General features: G+C 35.6%; 1 protein-coding gene across 5 annotated transcripts in view; it reads right to left on the bottom strand.

Annotated features, from left to right (window-relative positions):
• The window catches only part of LOC131032149 (6,7-dimethyl-8-ribityllumazine synthase, chloroplastic), an 86452-nt gene that overhangs the window by 22544 nt on the left and 45848 nt on the right, over positions 1-18060 (bottom strand). For 2 of the 5 annotated variants that reach the window (XM_057963079.2, XM_057963078.2), the window contains exons 7-9: positions 8003-8029; positions 2309-2355; positions 1927-1986 (exon numbers count right to left, since the gene is read on the bottom strand). In XM_057963079.2, the coding sequence (XP_057819062.2) occupies positions 1927-1986; positions 2309-2355; positions 8003-8029 (134 nt within the window). Of the gene's footprint in view, positions 1-1607; positions 1725-1926; positions 1987-2308; positions 2356-8002; positions 8030-18060 lie in introns of those variants that run through there. The other 3 variants (XM_059219996.1, XM_059219997.1, XM_057963080.2) reach the window with 3 other exon arrangements.

Genomic DNA, 18060 nt, shown 5'->3' with positions numbered 1-18060 from the left:
ACAAATTTGTAAACTTTTGGGATAAATTTGGTGTAGATGGCAGATTCACCATTAAGGGAGGGTATTGAAGTAACATTGTAATATTAGTTTAAAATGGACAATTGAGTGGATAGGATAGACTTTAGAAATATTCTTTTATAATTTTTACACAAGTTATTATCCTCTGCTTTCTTAGTTGTCAATTTTATCCTTATCAGATAGATCTTTGTAGTTCTTATTTAAGGAGACTTTCACACCTTATCAAATATCTTGGTAATCATTCTTTGTGTTCTTACTTTTTGTAATACCATTGTGGTCAGAATTCATTTTTAAACTATTTTAATATTTTTGGTAACTTTGATGGTTGTGCATAAAATAATTAAATATTTTGTTTGCAACTAATATTTAATTATTTAAAAACGGGTTATATATAGAGACACAAAAGTGACTTACTTTTGGGCCCAAATATAAAGTTGGATTATAAGAGGAATTCCAAGTCACTTGGGCAAAAAAGAGAGAAAAAATGCTTTTTCAAAAAAACTAAGAAACCAAAAAGTGCTTTTTTCAAAAAAGCAACAAAAAAGGGCTTGTGCAAAAAGGTTGATCATCCATTGTTCATTATTGAGTTCTCTTTTGTGAAAGATTGAACTATGTTCATCTTCTTTAGCAGAAGGACGAAAACCCTTTTGGCGATCAGTTTTGTGGATGAAAACCCACCTAGCTGATCAAGTGGATTCATTCACCAATGTGTTGAAAGTTTGAGGTTTACTGCTGCATAGTTCACAAATATTTCCAAATTTGAGTTTATTGTTCCAACTTGATGTAGTGAAAGAAGACTTGAACAAATGAGAGGTTTTCTTGTTGACCACCTCCTTGGTGTTAACGGGAAAGAAAATAAAGGGTGATGTCCCCATTTTTTATGCTTCTCATTCTGTGATTGTTAGCTTAGTTTCGAAGATTTTGTGGCATCCGACAATGGTTGTAGTTCAATTGGTGCTCTAGATGGTGACAACACTATTTGTAGCATTCTAGGTTTTCCTAGGCTTTTTTGGGTTTGTTCTCCTTGATCCTTAGAGGACACTATTATTTATAGTAAGCTCCCATTTCAGCACTAGTCATCTAGATTTATTGGGTTTGTTTTCAGTCCTTGGAGAGCACTGCTATTTATAGCAAGTGCTCAATTTTTGGGGGTTTGGTTCTTCTCAATCCGTAAAGAACATTGCTATTTATAATAAGTGCTTGTTTCAACATCACTCATCATCCTTCAGCATCAGTTTGTGTTCCGACATGATTGGTTTCCTTTTCTAATGTCTTGCCGAGTTTTCCGCAAGGTGAATGTTATTATTTAATATTTGTACTAAAGTAATAAAGAGACATTTAGTTATTCACTTAGTATTTAATTATTAAAGTGTTATGTTTTGTCCCTCAAGTGGACACCTAGAAGAGATAAGGGGGACCTTTGCACATGAAATGTTTTCAATAGTTTGAAGAGGCCTTTTTCAATTGAAAATTTCCTTTTCTGAAAAAAGCAACAAAATTTTCAAAAAAAGTAACAAGGGTTAATACACATACTTTAGCACTGCCACACATACTCCAACAATATACCACAAAGTCTAACTCTTACCACATTTTACCACAGAGGCTTCCAACATTGTTTTATAGTCTACAATCAAACTCTTATGTAATGAATAGTCTCCATCCCAGCATTCTTCTCACGTAGGAACTCTCTATAGATGAATAGCACACTGAAGTTCCAACATTTAGAACATTAAACATGTTTTGGAGGATCACAAGAAAAACTATAGAAGCAAATGAATAAATGCACTAGGAATTTGAAGAGACGATAAACTATATTTTACAAGTATTCTTTATACATAAATTCCTTTTTATTTAGAGTTGAACAAATTTGAACTTATATCTACATCCAAACAATTCAGTAGAGCTTACCGCAGTTACAGCAGCTTCATAGCCTTTGTTTCCAACTTTACCACCAGCTCTGTCCATGGCCTACAAAATCCACAATGACTTAAAAATCTGATAATATCCCCTCTCAAGGCAAACATAGACATAAGCCAAATGGTAGCCCAAAATTGGATAAGTTTTATTTTTTACACATGAAGAAAGAAACAGTGTTATTTTTTCCTGACATATACACATTCAAATTTCACATCAGATTAAAAATTCTGTTCACCACAAATATTAAAGAATTAAGCTACTGGCACCCTCGAGGGCACACTGAAGCACAGAGAGCTTTGCAAAGTTCTCTATCAGAACCAAAAATTTGAGCATGCTGAAGGACTGATGTTGCAAAATCAGACAGGACAATTACTTGTTCCATTGTATCGCAGGTAAGGACACCAAATATGCATGGTACACCTACAATAGTAACAAAGAGTCAACAGTATTCAATCTCTCCACTTACATGAAAAGCTCACTATTCAACTCATAAGTTAATACTGTTTTCATAAAATTTGCTTAAAGAATTTGAATTTGATTAGTCATAGGATGAGAAAGAACAATCCAAACAAAATTTACATATAATATTTAAAATGAGAAGCTTACCATGTATTGCCCTACAGAAAAATAATTAGTAGGAATCTGGATTTAGAAAAGCTTGCATATGTAGATAGCTTGAGAAATGATCCATTCCATGAAGACTAAAGAACTAATTCTCATAAAAACTGAAAATATTACATTGTCACAACCAATGTGAGGAATCAAGGATGAAATGACAAATAAGATTGCATCAGTGAACCATGAGGACATGTCCACCCCCCTACCCCCTTCCACCACCCCAAAATCCTTGTGTTTCCCGTCCCCAAGGCGTGGGTATGCAAGGGAGAAGTCCCCCAGGTGCAACGCCACTGCGGCTGGGACATCCTCAAGAAGCCCAAGCATCTGTCAACCATCCCAAAGACACCCAGGCAATCTCTCCTAGCAGCGAAACCCAAAAAGCAAATAAAAAATCTTTATTTTTACTTACAAATATCATTTCATCAGCAAGATTGAAGAGGAGCAAAGAGCGAGTAAAGGAGTGAAAGAGTGTGATTGAAGTGTTGCAAGTACAAGAGGGGTGAGAAGGAGAAAGAAGAAGAGGAAGAAGAAGGATTCTACACCAATTCGGAAGGATTTTTCTAGCATAAGGTAGGATTCAATGACTTTTTTTATTTTTTTAAATTTTTTTAATTACTTACATATTCAGATTTTAATTTTATTCATAATTTCATAGACATGGCTGCAAGTGCATATTCATTCTTAACGAGGAAGCTCACTCAAAAACTCATTCTTAAGGAGTTACTTGAACTTAATGAGGAATTGAAATATAAACATTCTTCAAAAGTAGAGCTTCAATTAGAAGGTAACCCGCCTACTATTACACCAAACCTATTGTCAAAGGATAATATCTTAGATCTTGTTACAAGTGATACATTACATTCAGAAAGTATCTATTTCAGCTGCAAGGAAAACCAATCAAAGGTGTATAAATGAAAGGTTGTTAGAAAGATTCAGACAATAAAAATTGTGAAGGAAAATTGATTGGAAGGTGGAAGTGATAAGTAGGACTTGCTAGAAGACAAGGATGAAACTATTAAAATAATAATGTAATGTTTCTAAAATGGTCATCTTACGTAGTTGTTTAGTTTCCTTTTTGTCTTTCATGTTTCCCTTATGGAAATATCGTCTTGTAAAATCTTTATAAGGAGCTTTTGTCTCCTTTTGTAATAATCAATTCAACCAATTATCAATTCATGGTATCAGAGCAAAAAAATTAAGATCTTTTGATGCATTTTTAAAAATCCGTGCCCCTTATCTAGAATTTTTTTTCCAGAAATATTTTTTAATCATTTTTAATGAAAAACGTGGTTTTCTCAGGCATTTTCTTGGGTGCTTTTTTCAAAGGGTTTTCCTCTATGTTACCTTGAGTTTCCAAGACGGATGGAGGGACAAGGGGATGGGGAAATGGGTTTTCCATGACGTCTTTTTTTCCCGGAGCAGGGGACGGCTATATATTAATGAATTATAAATTTATATAACATTGTAACACAGTAACATTCATCCTAGCAACATAATAACATTTATAAATCAAAATCTATATTCTAAAATCATTGAATCAATGATCATTCATCAAATCATCATAGAACTAGGAACATAGCATCAAATGAATCAAATCGAATCATCATAGAATAAGAACATAAAAAGAATCAAATAAGAGTTCAAATTTCAATTTCATACATTCATAGATATAATTCATTGAAACAATGAAAAGTATCATATCATATATCAAAATATTTAAATAAGCAAAGGCCTTTATTATTTTTTAAATATTTAGGTTTACCGTTTTAATATTAAAAATAAATTTTGTAAAAAAATATTTTTTTATCCATCCTGTCATCGGAAACGATTTTCCATCCTCGAGACAGTCGAGGGACGGCTTGGCTGTCCCCAACCGTTCGGGGAACGGTCAAAGGTCTCCAACTACATAGTTGATCGTTTTCAAGTTTCCAATACCGTTTCTGAAAATTTTGCTTGATCGGGGACGGCTTGGAAATGTTTTTGGCCGCCCCATGTACCTGAAACCATTTCCATTTCCAAAACATGTGCCTGTAGGGTGGAAACGCGCTTCTAGGTAACACTGGTTTTCCTTTGTTACAATCAAGGAGGAAATAAAAGAATTGCACACAAAGGGTTTCTGATTTTTTTGCAGATTTCAAAGATTTTGTCTAAAAAATCACACAAGTGTATTGAGAAATCATATGGACTTTTTGCGTGATCTTTCTCTACTAAGAATCACGATATCCTCTTGATCACACCATTTTTTCGGGCATTTTGTTTGTGTGAAGTTTTGTTTTCCACAACGACCCTACATTCTTCTATGATGGTTCTATGTGTGTTGTTTTTCTGCGACCTGGTTTCCTATCGCGACAAGTCGCCTTATTTTTCTAAGAATTGTGACGGCCTTTTCTCATACCATGACGAGATAAAAAGATTGGGTTTTCTCTATTCTACAATTTGAGATTCATTTTCCATGTGATGACATTAGTTTTATATTGTCAATGATTATTTTCACGTGATTAATTATTTCCCACTACTTAAGATTTTCAGACAAATTTCATGGCCGTCTTCTACATTTTTCGTGGCGGTTATGGTTCCTTCCACAACGGATCTTCTGCATTTTTGCAGCTGCATCCAGATTTCTTTCTTTTCCGTCTGAGTTATGATCTTCCATGTGATACAGTGTTGTTTGCTCAAGTTCTCAGGCTATTCTTTGAGACAAGACTATTTTTTTGAGATCGTGAATGGTGTTGAGCGCTAGGGTTTAGACTTTTTTTCCACAAAAATCATGGCCACTTTTTTTTGCATGTTTCTACTCACGATGGGTTCTTTTTATCGCGAGGGTTTTTCTATGAAGGGTTTGTTTGAGTTTTTGATCATGATTTTTCTAAAAAATCGTGGGTCTACTGAAGGTTCTTTTTGTCACGCGATGTCTCTATTATTATGTCACACTAAGTCTGGAGGGTCTTGCATGATTTTCACCTAAAAATCATGGTTGGTTTTTCATTTTTTGCGTGATTTTTTCATATAAAAAAAATCATGGGTTCTTTCTTAGATGAATGATTTTTTCCACAAAAAATCACTAAGGGTGTTGTTTTGGGGGTTTTTACAATTTTTCCACAAAAACGAAGGTGTGCGATTTCCGAATCATCACATCAAGGTTTGACAATTTTTCCACAAAACTGGGGTACTGTCTTACAGTAAGTTTTAGTTTTTTGCCGATTTTTTTGTCAACAAAATTGAAGTTTTTTGAGAAGCTGATCTCAGTGTATTTGGATAAGGAGAGCGATAGCTTTGGAAGGATTGTGGTAAACATGGTCATATCTAGAAGTTTTACAAAACCAGGGAGGGTCACAACAAGCTCATGTCGTAGAGCGTTCTAAGGAGAAGGGGGTAGCCTTCTATGCATTCATGGCCAAATGACCTGCAGATTATGTTAAGTCTTTTGTAGGGTAGTTGGTAGGATGACCATTAAGGGAGTGTACTAAAATAATAATGTAATGTTTCTATAATGGTCATCTTAGTTAGTTGTTTAGTTTCCTTTTTGTTGTTTCCCTTATGCAAAGCTTGTCTTGTAAACTCTTTATAAGGAGCTTTCATCTCCTTTTGTAATAATCAATTCAATCAATTATCATTTCAAAAACTAGCAATACAGAGGACCAAGAACAGCGCAAGGTCTTAATGCTTTCCCTTACCATTTTGCCTGTTGCCTTGAGAATCATCCCACATTAGAGCTTGATAGTGAGATGCAAGGTATACAGAAAATCTGTTCAAACTTTTTTGATCCAAACAACACTCACAACATCACAGATATTATATTATTATTAGTGTATTCTGTTGATGTAATGGTTGATTTGAGAATTTTTTAATTTTACCAGCCATTTACATTAATGCATTCATTGGATTGTAAGCTTATGGTTAAAATGCAGAAATTGCAGATTTTAAAAATATAAGACCAGCTGTAATTTTTATGTTGCATCTTTGGCAGGACTTGATATGGTCATGGAAGCATAGAAGCTCACAACTTGGGAAAATTACACGTGAATCATATGCAAGAAGCATGAGAGAGACCAACAGTTAGTCACCATTAGAGGGTGTTTGTGTAAGTATACATGCACCAAGCATCCCAATGAGTTGCTGATATTAGTGGGCAATCCTTTGGGAAGTGTAAAGTTAATGCTAGAAATTGCCTAGTTCGGATATGTTGGTGAAACCCACAAGTTTGTATAACTTTGACTGGTTCCTCTTGAGTTGTCAACCAGTGGCAACCTTGTGAATGAATAAATTCAATGTGAGTGGATAAGTCAGTTGTGTTGGTGATATCCACTAAGGTAAATTAATAATTATTATGTTGCCCATTTAAAAGTATGAGTAGATATACCAAAGATCATGAAAGAGTTATCAATCAATTGATTATGACAAAGTGAATGTTATTGGGAACTGTGTACCCTATCAAATAGATTTTTCAGAAAATTGTGTCTGACGGCTGTTTGATATTTTAATAATATAGCCATCAAATTTATCAAAGGGTTGAGACTAGCAACAGACTGAACTAATGAAATAGCCTAAGAACTTTCTAATGAACCACCATATTAAATAGGGCCTGTATTTCAATTTGAAAACACAAAGAACAAAAATTGTACAATAAGTTAATAATTGATTGAAAATTTAAACACATTATTGAATTGCAACACAAATCCAAACCAATCTTTGTTTGTACTTATATAATATTAATCTGTTTATAAATGTATCTTGTGCCATTTAAAATATATTGGTATTTTCTTTGTCGTTCATTTGTTTTATATTGTTTTCTTCAACTACAGTTTTCATTACAAAATTTTAGTCTGAAGTTCAACTGTTTTAGATGTAGTTCCCATTTATTTTGTCTTTTCTGAATAGTATTAGATCTGTTAAAGATTTAATATCCCTGTCCTCCCAAAAAATCTGTGTTTTAAAGCAGGCAATTACAATAGTGGATCCAGTTGACAATGATAAAGATTGAAACATGTTAGATTTCAATAATCAGATTTTCTGTTTCACAAAACATAATTCTTGGTCTCATAAATTCAGACTTATCTTCCAGATTCAGGTTTCCATTTAAGAGATTCAAATCTCTATTTTAAAAAATACAAGCTTTCAAATCTCAATATTTAGGTTTTACCACATTAGCATATATTATATTCATAACAAAAAAGACTATAAAAAAGCTGAACCAAGCTATAGTGCTCTTATTTTAAAATTTAAAGTCAATATGGCTAAGGTGTAGCATCCAAGAAAGAGCAATTCAGCATTAGCATGATTAGTTCTTTGCACAAATGATTACACTGAGAATGAAGAACAGTATGGAAGTTAATGATAGTTATTATTAGAATGCCTAGTCACTATTTGTAAATATCAACAATGAATAGAATTATAGATGCTTAAATTACACCTATTGTGGTTGAGATATACAAGTCTTTGTAGTGTGTACCTTCAAAACTGTTGGAGTTAAGAGAACCTGCATCACAGACAAACAAGAGAGTAATTACAGTAAATCATTATTATATCGGAATTTCACCCCACAGTCCATGGTAAGGTTGAGAGGAGTTATATCCATATAATATGTAGCCTACATAAGTTATCGATGCTTTTATTCCCAACTTCATGGTTACTCACATCTTGTTTCTGACCAGCACTAAAATATATTTCATGTTTTATTCACACCTATACTGGTCTAAGATGGAGTAGCAATTAAATACTGTTGACTCTGATTGTATATAGCTTTGATGATGGCAATGGAATAAAGGTATTTTGCAGTTGTATGTTTTGCTCTGTTATCAACAGAAGCAGTATGATTGCGTTATGACTTGAATTTACATAGGAGATAATTATCATCTACTTACAGGTAGTTCCAACCATCATGCCCCTTCCCAACCCACTCCTAGACTCATTTATTATACATTGCTCCTAGGCATTAATCATATCATTTCACTGTATCAGATACCACTGCATGACATTTTTTAGGGAACTATGTATATAATTCAGAAGATATTCAATATTCTCAAAGCTTATACAAACACAATGATTTTTGCAGTGTATCATGTTGTGTGTTCTTTGTGTGATGATCTCTCTTAGCATTATACAGTGTGATTTGTTATATAACCATGTTTGTTGTGAAATTCATGTAGATGATTTACTATGTATAAGAACTCCCTCTACAATTACTTCACAAGAGACCATATTGCTTATTCCTTGAAATAGAGAACCTGAGACATTAGACCTCTGCTATTTAGCATAGCTGCATAAAGATTGGTTGATTCAATGATTTAATGTCATGCCAGGGCTCACATAGTTACGCATAACAATTTTTAATACATTCATGAGAATTTAGTAAAAAAAGGTTCCACAACTACACATTAATGTTTGGCTAACATGGGATTTTGCATGTGCCTCAAGATGTTAACATGAGAGACTCTTGATAAAGCTCAATTGGTAGCTGTGTGGTCGAGGGTCAAATGAACTACTACCAACCAAAGTCAATCAAGATGCTCAGTCACAATAGGAAACTCAAATTAAATACACAGAGACAAAATTTATAGAAATTTCCAACGTTTATACAGGAAAAACTAAGCATAAAGTAAACAAAGCCAAATCTCTATTGTACTCAATAGGCCACCTACACTTGGCCCCAACTTATCCTTCCAAAACCTCATTCACTCATCTGTTACATTCAGTCTTCAATCTCACCAACCAACTCTTCCTTCTCCAGCTCTTAGTTCCAAAATTTTTGGAACATTAATTAAAAAATTAATCATAACAAGAAGAGAAAATAATATGTAGGTGAGAAGATTGTTCATCCTTGGTTGAGTTCTGCCTGGACCTCATGATGGTTGTTAGCAAGAAATCTAGGGGCACAGACTAGACCCCGATGACTTTCTAGTGTTGTAGTCTTATACCCCGGACTCAACCCTATTAAGGGAAACAGAGAATTAGATCCGGACAGAAGATTATCTATTTAACAGAATATTAAGAACATAACACATAATATTGAGACCCAAAAGTATTTGTATTGATTATATTCATTTAGTACATCATATACATCCTTGTAACTCCTTATATTCTTCTATATATTCCTATTGTATGTTTTATTACATTCCTTTCTATATTCTATCTCTCTATCATTACATCACTCTTGTATCCTCACTATTCTAGTGTTGTAGTCTTATACCCCGGACTCAGTCCTATTAAGGGAAACAGAGAATTAAATCCGGACAGAAGATTATCTATTTAACAAAATGTTAAGAACATACATAACACATCCTATAAGACCCAAAAGTATTTGTAATGATTATATTCATTTAGTACATCATATACATTCTTGTAACTCCTTATATTCTTCTATACATTCATATTGTATGTTTTATTAAATTCCTTTCTATATTCTATCTCTCTATCATTACATTGCCAGTTTCCTCACTACTAGTGATTACATCTTACAATATATTTGTATCTATGAGATGGAATGTGACCCATAGTGTCACTCATCTACATGGTATGTTCCAACTCCTAGGTTCTACAAGCTTGATGCGACATGTTCTCTAGAAGTTTGTCTAGCTGCTCATTCCCTACAATCAATGGTACCTTGTATCATGTTATTAACTTGAAAAATCATTAAAAACTTTGATTGATGGGAGTGTGGTCAATGGTAAAACAGACAACTATCCACCACATAGTCATTCAAAGTCCTCAACCATATGGGAACTAAAATTTGGACACGAGATAAATTTCATTGTATGTTCCAATTTTTTGCAGAAAGGAAAAACAAAATCTCTATTGTATTCAAAATGCAAACACCCACCTATACTTGGCCCCATGTTAGACTTCACAAACCTCCTCACCCACCCACTACATTTAGTGTTCAATCTCACCACCTCACTCTTCCTCCTTTGTTTTCTTTAAATTTTCCATTGCATCTTGTGTGCGGGAAAAGCGGGTCAATGAAACTTAAAATGCAAAAATGTGGTCTCAAAGAGGCTTGTTCACACACCCACGGGACTTCTTGGTGCAAGTTATGGAATCATGAAGAATGACTCAACTTCCCAAGGTTGGTTCCATGGTTCTCTATCTCACAAGGTCCCTCAAGCCAATGCCTTTGCTCTCAAATCACTAAGCAAAGTGGCTTAGGGATGATGAATGCAAGAACGAGGGATGCTTATGATTGATTTAATTATGAAATGCATCCTATCTATGCATGATTCTACAAATGCAATAAACTAGATTATAAGATGACAAGATTAGTAGCAATACTATCCTACCATGATATACTTAGTTAATGATTTAAGCTAATGATAAAGGAAATAGTCTAAAATGCTTATTAGATTAATTCCTATTACAAAGAGAAGCTAGATGTATTGATAAATTTGAGCATAAATGAGATACTAAAAGCTTGCATGGATCTCCAAAATGGAGGAATGAGAGCTCTATTTATAGTGAAAATAGGGCAACGGATGGTCAAGATTGAAGGATCTAATCAAGGGTCAGGATTGAAAGTTATCAATCCATGTTTACAATTTTCACCGATGAAATGGTGACAATTGTCAACATAAGACTGGTTGAGAGGAGATGAAAGAAGCATTAAATGCTTGAGAAGACCTTATGGTTACCTTAGGAGGTAAGGGTTAAGGTTAGGTTAGCGTTATCCAATGGATAAAGCTTTTATCCAAGGGGTAAACTCTTGTGCAAAGGTTAAAAGGGATAACCATGGTCAAAGCAATGAATGCTTGATGAGACCCCTAGGTTAGATGGAGGTTAAGTTAGTCAAAAAGTCTCTAACCATGCCACTAAGGGTTAGTTAACCATTAATGGTTTGAAAACTTTGGGGACAAATTTGTAAGAGTCCTTCCAAATTTGGGGGTATTCAATAAGTTAGCTTGTTGAATGGATAAAGGCTTTAATGCTTTTAGAAGACTTTACTCCAAATTTGAGAAGTGACCTCCTCAAATTTAGGGAAAGGGGATAATGAATGGGTTTGGGTTAATTGATTAGGATTAGATAGATTCTAGAAGAAATTAGGAATAGGGTTTAGGATGCAAGTGAGAGATGTAGGAAAATGCAAGTGGGTGAAGGAAAATAGAATTAATTAAAATAAATTGCTTTATTTCAATTTGGTTGCAATTTGGGAAATTGAATAAATTAGATTTATTCAATTTGGGATAAACTATTAATTAAATGTAAATTTAATTAAAAGTAAGAAGAAGGGATTTAATTAAATAAAATGATTTATTCAATTAAATGATGTAAAGGGCTTAAGTGAATTTAACTAAATAAATTGAATAATTTATTTAATTAAATAGAAGAATGTGGGTGATTTAATTAAATTAGATTTAACTAAATAGACAAATGGGAATAAAATGAACATTGAATATTCATTTAGGAATATGGTCATTTTTATACGTCTACACATCTTACGTGAAGAATCTACCATAATAGGAAAAGGAGAAAAGGAAATCAATTTTTTCTTTTGTAGATCATATGATTGTTCATCTTTGATTGAGTTCCATCATCCAAATGTGGTTTGTCAAATCTGTTGATGTAAATAAAGTTTTGGACCTACTAAGGTCTTGTACCTAATGTTTTAGCTAGTTCCTAGTGAGAGACTTATTCAAATGACTTTAGTTTACTTAAGTCCTAGGTGTCCTAGAGGATAGATAGTTGTCACATGATCTTATCTTTTGACAACTACTTTTAGTTAGCTAGGTAAACACTTTAGTTGTCTGATTGCACAGAATCATGACACATGTCAAAATCTTGTCTAATCTTAACTGTCACCTTATGATGCAGGGGCATCCCCAGTTCATAGCAATCTTGCATCAACCAAAAACATTTTCTTTCTATTTTGCTTTCTGTTTGCAGTTTTAGCTTTTCTTTTTGTGTGTCCCGATTTTGGCTCACCAGATCCTATGGAGTTGGATTCTACTTGAAGACTTGATCATCTTTCTTATTTCCAGACCGCATCGCATTTGGATCATTTTCCGGCAAGATATCGCTATCGGTTTCCTTGACAGTTTCTTGTTACAGGTTGACAGTTCTTGTTACCGATTGCCTGGACCTATTTTTGTGATCTATCGGAACCCCTTCCGAAGCTTGCAAAGCCTTGGGCATTGATTCAGATGTTCCTTGGCATGTGGCCGACCTTTTCCTGTGATCTACACTTTATCTTTTGGATTTTCCAGAGGAATCTCTTGGCAGAGGCCAACCTTGTTGATTTTACACATTAGGTCTTGTTCTTCGGGTTTTGATCCCTTTTTGGGCTGACCGGATCCTTTGGATCATACATATAATTGTAATTGCACATTAGAATGTAAGGAATCGAAGAATCAAGCAGCTAAATTGAGCGTAGAAGATAGATCTTAAGATTGAAGGTCTCAGTTGTGACCTATTATGTATGTTCTACCAGGCCTGTGAGTCGGTTATGCTATAACCCGGTTGTTACCAGTTAGTTGTAACCGATTTACATGAAATAAAACAATCTGTTCTACATTGCCTCCATATCTTTGTGTTTCTGTTGTGTTACTCTTGCTGACCGTTCCGGATTGATCTCTTTTAGGTCCCTCCTCACCGATGGCTACTTCAAGTGGTATCAGAGCGAGTTTCGTTTCGGAGGTTGCGTGTCCTGAAATTTTCATTGTAGGGTGGTGGATTATGGAGCCGACCTACAACTACAGAGGACCGGCGTGAACGATGGCGCATAGAGGAAATAGGAATGGTGGAACACGTGGGAATGCAAACCCTGTTGTGATGGAGATGTTGCGAGGCATAGCAGCCCGGTTGGAAGCCGTGGAGACAGCCCAAAGAAGAGGCCGACATATTAATGATGTAAGTGAAGATGAAGGAGAAGAAGCCCCCGGCAAAACAAGTAAACCCACCAACGGATGATCCGGATGAGGAAAGGTTTTTGAGGATTTTGAGTAGGGCGAATACTAAACCTTATTTTACCCCACCGGAATATGATGGGAAGTTGGATTCGGATGAATTGATGGATTGGATCTTGGAGATAGAGAAATATTTTGATTTTGAAAACACTGCAGAAGAGAGGAAGATGAAATAAGCCTGTACCCGGTTGAAAGGTCATGCGTCTCTTTGGTGGGAGCATTTGCAAGTTGATAGACAGAGAAGAGGTAAAGAGAAGATTAAGACATGGGATCGAATGATTGCTAGGTTAAAGTCAAAGTTTATGCCAACTGATTATCAAGTGAATCTATTCCGAAAGTTGCAGAATTTGAGACAGAAGGAATCTAGCGTGAAGGAGTACACCGAAGCATTTTACAAGTTGAATATCAAATCCAAACATGTTGATGATGAAGTTGAACAAGTTGCAAGATATTTGAATGGATTGCGGATGTCTATACAAGATGAACTCAGTTTGATCAAATTGGAGAGTGTTGAAGAGGCTTACCAGTATGCCCTAAAGGCAAAAGAGAAGCTAAACAAAAGACATGAGCAAAGGCAGAGAGGCAAAGGTGGAAGGTTTACCAGAGGAAGATTTCAGGGAGGAAAAGGATATACTGGAGGTAGAGGTTCTATACAAATCAGAACAAGGACAAGGAAGTGGACAAAGAAGGTAATTCATACCGGAAAGATGGTAGAAATTTCTACAGAAGGAGAGAACCAGATGGCTACCAAAATGAGAATTTTGGAAGACAAGACAAGAGAACATTTAGAGGAACTTGCTATAAGTGTGGAGGAGAAGGACATCGTTCTTTCGAGTGTAAGAAGATAGAGAATACCAGAAGACCAGCAATGGTGGAAGAAAACCCCACCGGATCAGACAATAAACCAAAAGTAGAGAACTGTTGAAGATGAGAAGAGCTTTGTGTCATACCAGAGGAGATGAAGAGCCCTTGCAGAGGAAGAATTTGTTCAAGACCAGATGTAAGGTATCCGGTAAGTGTTGTAAAGTTGCTATTGATAGTGGTAGTTCAGATAATCTTGTTTCAGAAGAGATGGTGAATAAGTTGAATTTGGAGAGATTGAAACACCATAAACCTTATCAGATAGCATGGATTCGGGATGAACATAAGTTGTTAGTAAGTGAACAATGTTTGGTGAAATTGAAAATTGGGAATTATCATGATGAAGTCTTGTGTGATATTATGCCTATGGATATTTGTCATCTTTTATTGGGTAGACCTTGGCAGTTTGATAGACAGGTAGTACATGATGGTAGGAAGAATACATACACTATTGTTGTCAATGAGATGAAGCAAACCTTGTTGCCTTTGGAGGAACCTTTGAAGAATGAAGTCTGTACGAATGCAAGAATCTGTTTTGTAGATGGAAGGAAATTCCTGGATGGATTGAGACATGAGAATGTGTGTTTTGCTCTAATTCCTAAGAAAACTGAGAAACCGGAACCGGAAGGAGAACAACCGGAAGAGATAAAAGATTTGCTAACAAAATATGAACACATCACTTCAAATAATGTACCTGATGGATTGCCACCTGTGAGAAGTATCAATCATTGCATGGAATTGGTTCCCGAAACCGGAAGGAGAACAACCGGAAGAGATAAAAGATGGACCTTGAGAAAGTAAAAGCAATTGTTGAGTGGCCTACATCAGAAAGCATTAGAGAGGTAAGATCATTTCATGGATTGGCTAGTTTTTACCGGAAGTTCATTAGAAGTTTAGTTCAATTTGTAACCCTATGACTGAGACCATGAGAGGAGATGGGAAGGAATTCAACCACCGGAGCAAACAAAAGTTTTGAACTGTTGAAGCAGAAAGTGACTGAACAGCCTATGTTAGATTTATCGGATTTCAATAAAGTATTTCAAGTGGATTGTGATGCAAGTGGAACAGCAATAGGAGCAGTCTTGAGTCAGGAAGGGAGTGCAGTAGCTTATCTCAGTGAGAAATTGAATGATGCCCGGAGGAGATATTCAGTATATGATCAGGAGTTTTATGCCATAGTTCAAGCCTTGAAGAAGTGGAGACATTACCTGTTGCCTAAGGAGTTTGTGTTGTATACAGATCATCAAGCTTTGCAGTATTTAAACAGTCAGAGTAAGTTGAATCAAAGACATATGAGATGGGTAGAACTCTTGTAGAGTTACACCTGTGTTGAAGCATACAAGTGGGAAATCTAACAAAGTTGTTGGTGAGAGCAGGAGAAGGAATTTGCTGACAGAGATGAGAGTGATAGTATTAGGATTTGAAGAATTGAAGACTTTGTATGATGATGACCCGGATTTTGCAAAACCTTGGAAAGCATGTAGAGAACCAGTTATGGTAGATAGAAGCAAGTGTTTGGATTACTTCATTCAGGATGAGATGTTATTCAAAGGAGTTCAATTGTGCATACCTAAGAGTTCTATGAGGGAGAATCTGGTAAAGGAGAAACACAATGGAGGATTAGCTAGACATTTTGGTATTGACAAAACGGTAGCATTGGTGAGTGAGCAGTACTTTTGGCCCTAGATTCATAAGGATGTTAAGAGATATGTGTAAAGTTGTAGAGTTTGTCAAGTTGCAAAGGGTAGGAGTCAGAATGTGGGATTGTATAAACCTTTGACAATATCGGTAAGACCTTGGGAGGATATAAGCATGGATTTTGTACTTGGATTGCCTAAAACACCGAGAGGGAACGATTCTATATTTGTGGTAGTGGATAGATTCTCGAAGATGGCTCATTTCATACCTTGTAAGAAGACATCAGATGCATTACATGTAGCCGACATTGTGAACAAGTAGCCCTGTGATATAATGAAAAGTATGTAAGATGCAACAAAAGGTCAATCATATACACTTAGAATAGGATGCAAGTGTTGTATGATGCAACAATAGATAGGTTGTATATCCAAAATAGAATTTAAGAGCCATCATGTGATGCAACAATAGATACATCATGCATCTAAGACAGAATGTAAGAGTCGTCGTACAATGCAACAATATGAAGAATGTACACTAATAGCAAGGGGTCGTACGTTGGGCACAAGTCATACGTTCCTAGTAGTTGGATGTCATATGCCTAATGAATTACTATGTTATAAGCTAAAGACTTTCACCCATGACCATTGTGAGTGTTGTACAAATGAAATAAAAATTTGTATTTTGTGTTTGAAAGGAAGTTGCGCTCTCAGAACCGCACAAAGTGAATAATGATGACTCTTTCGTTTTGGTGACATCGATGTAATTGACTAACTCTGAGTAGACTAATGAAATCAAATCCCCACCTCTCAACGAGATCCTACGATTGCAAAGGGACGAATGGCATGTAATCCCACTTGAGAAGCTTACTAGATCTCTAACATATGTCGCATCCTACAACCCACTCTCGACCATTTGTGTGCACTGTCAGCCACCACAACCCTGCCATTAGAACTTTTTGGGTTGTCGGATCCAATCCCAAGTGTCCTCTAGTGAAGCCTTTGTCTTCCTTGAGTACTTGTGGTATCTCCTCCTGCATGACACATTGCCTCAAGACTTGGTCATACCCCATTTTGTACAATAGACCATTAATGAGTTGGAAGAATTTACTCTTCAAGGCTAGTTTCCTCCTTTCTCCTAGTAGCATCTCCTTCCAAATGGTAGAGGTGGAAAGATATAATCTAATATTCTCGTACCATTGGGATAATGCTACAATTTGAAACAAGTGGCCATCAAGAAAGTCTTCATTCACTCCTTCAAGTGGTTCGCCTGACTTGATTCTTGACAACTGTGTTAGGATTATGTCATATATTGTCATTGATGGCAAATCTTGTGGTCCGGATTAGGTCCGGATGTGGTGTGTTGAGCAGAAATGTTTGTATGAGTTGTGTTGAGCATTTGGAGGTTTCCCGGATGTCTTGGTTTCTCGGAAGATGTGCTAATGATACTACTCGATGCTATTTTTGGGTTTGGATCGGTCTGAAAGTCGAGGTTTTTGGTCCGAACATTGAAGTTGTGTAACGGCAATTGTATACCGTGTGGATAATATTTTTAGGTCCGGCTTTGGCGATGTATGTAACGTGTTGATGTGTTCAATGAGGAATGTTGTAATGAGCTCTACTTCTCATACCTTCCCACCACCGAAATGTTTAGTCGAAACTTATTATAGATCTCTACCTTGGCCGACATTGAGGATTATGTTTTTCCTGAGATAGTACATATAGAAGCATGATTTGGATGAGTTGATGTATGGCTTTTTGTGTTGAAGACATGGGAGATTGAAAGAATCTAGTTGATGTGTTAGAGTTGTGTTGCAGATTGTTACCAGAAGCAATTTCGGCTGTGTAGATTGTGTTTCAGTGGTGGATTCTCTTTATCTTTCTTTCTTCTTTGGTAGTGGAGCCTCTTCTAGGCAATGAGCCTTTCTGGGTAGTGAGCCACCCTTTGTAAAAATCACCTTAACTGATGCCACCCTAACTAGTGTTTATATATTGAGAATTAGCATTCTCCGTGATTTTTCCTTTCTTGGGTTTTCCACGTAAATTCTGGTGTTTCTTGTGTCCAATCTATTATGTGCTTATGCTTTCATGTTTATCTGCTTTATTAACTCTGCTAGTAATTT

Source organism: Cryptomeria japonica, chromosome 4 (genome assembly GCF_030272615.1).
Source record: "Cryptomeria japonica chromosome 4, Sugi_1.0, whole genome shotgun sequence".
NCBI lineage: Eukaryota > Viridiplantae > Streptophyta > Pinopsida > Cupressales > Cupressaceae > Cryptomeria > Cryptomeria japonica.
The sequence above is the reverse complement of the archived record's forward strand: the minus strand, read 5'-3'. Positions and strand labels throughout refer to the sequence as shown.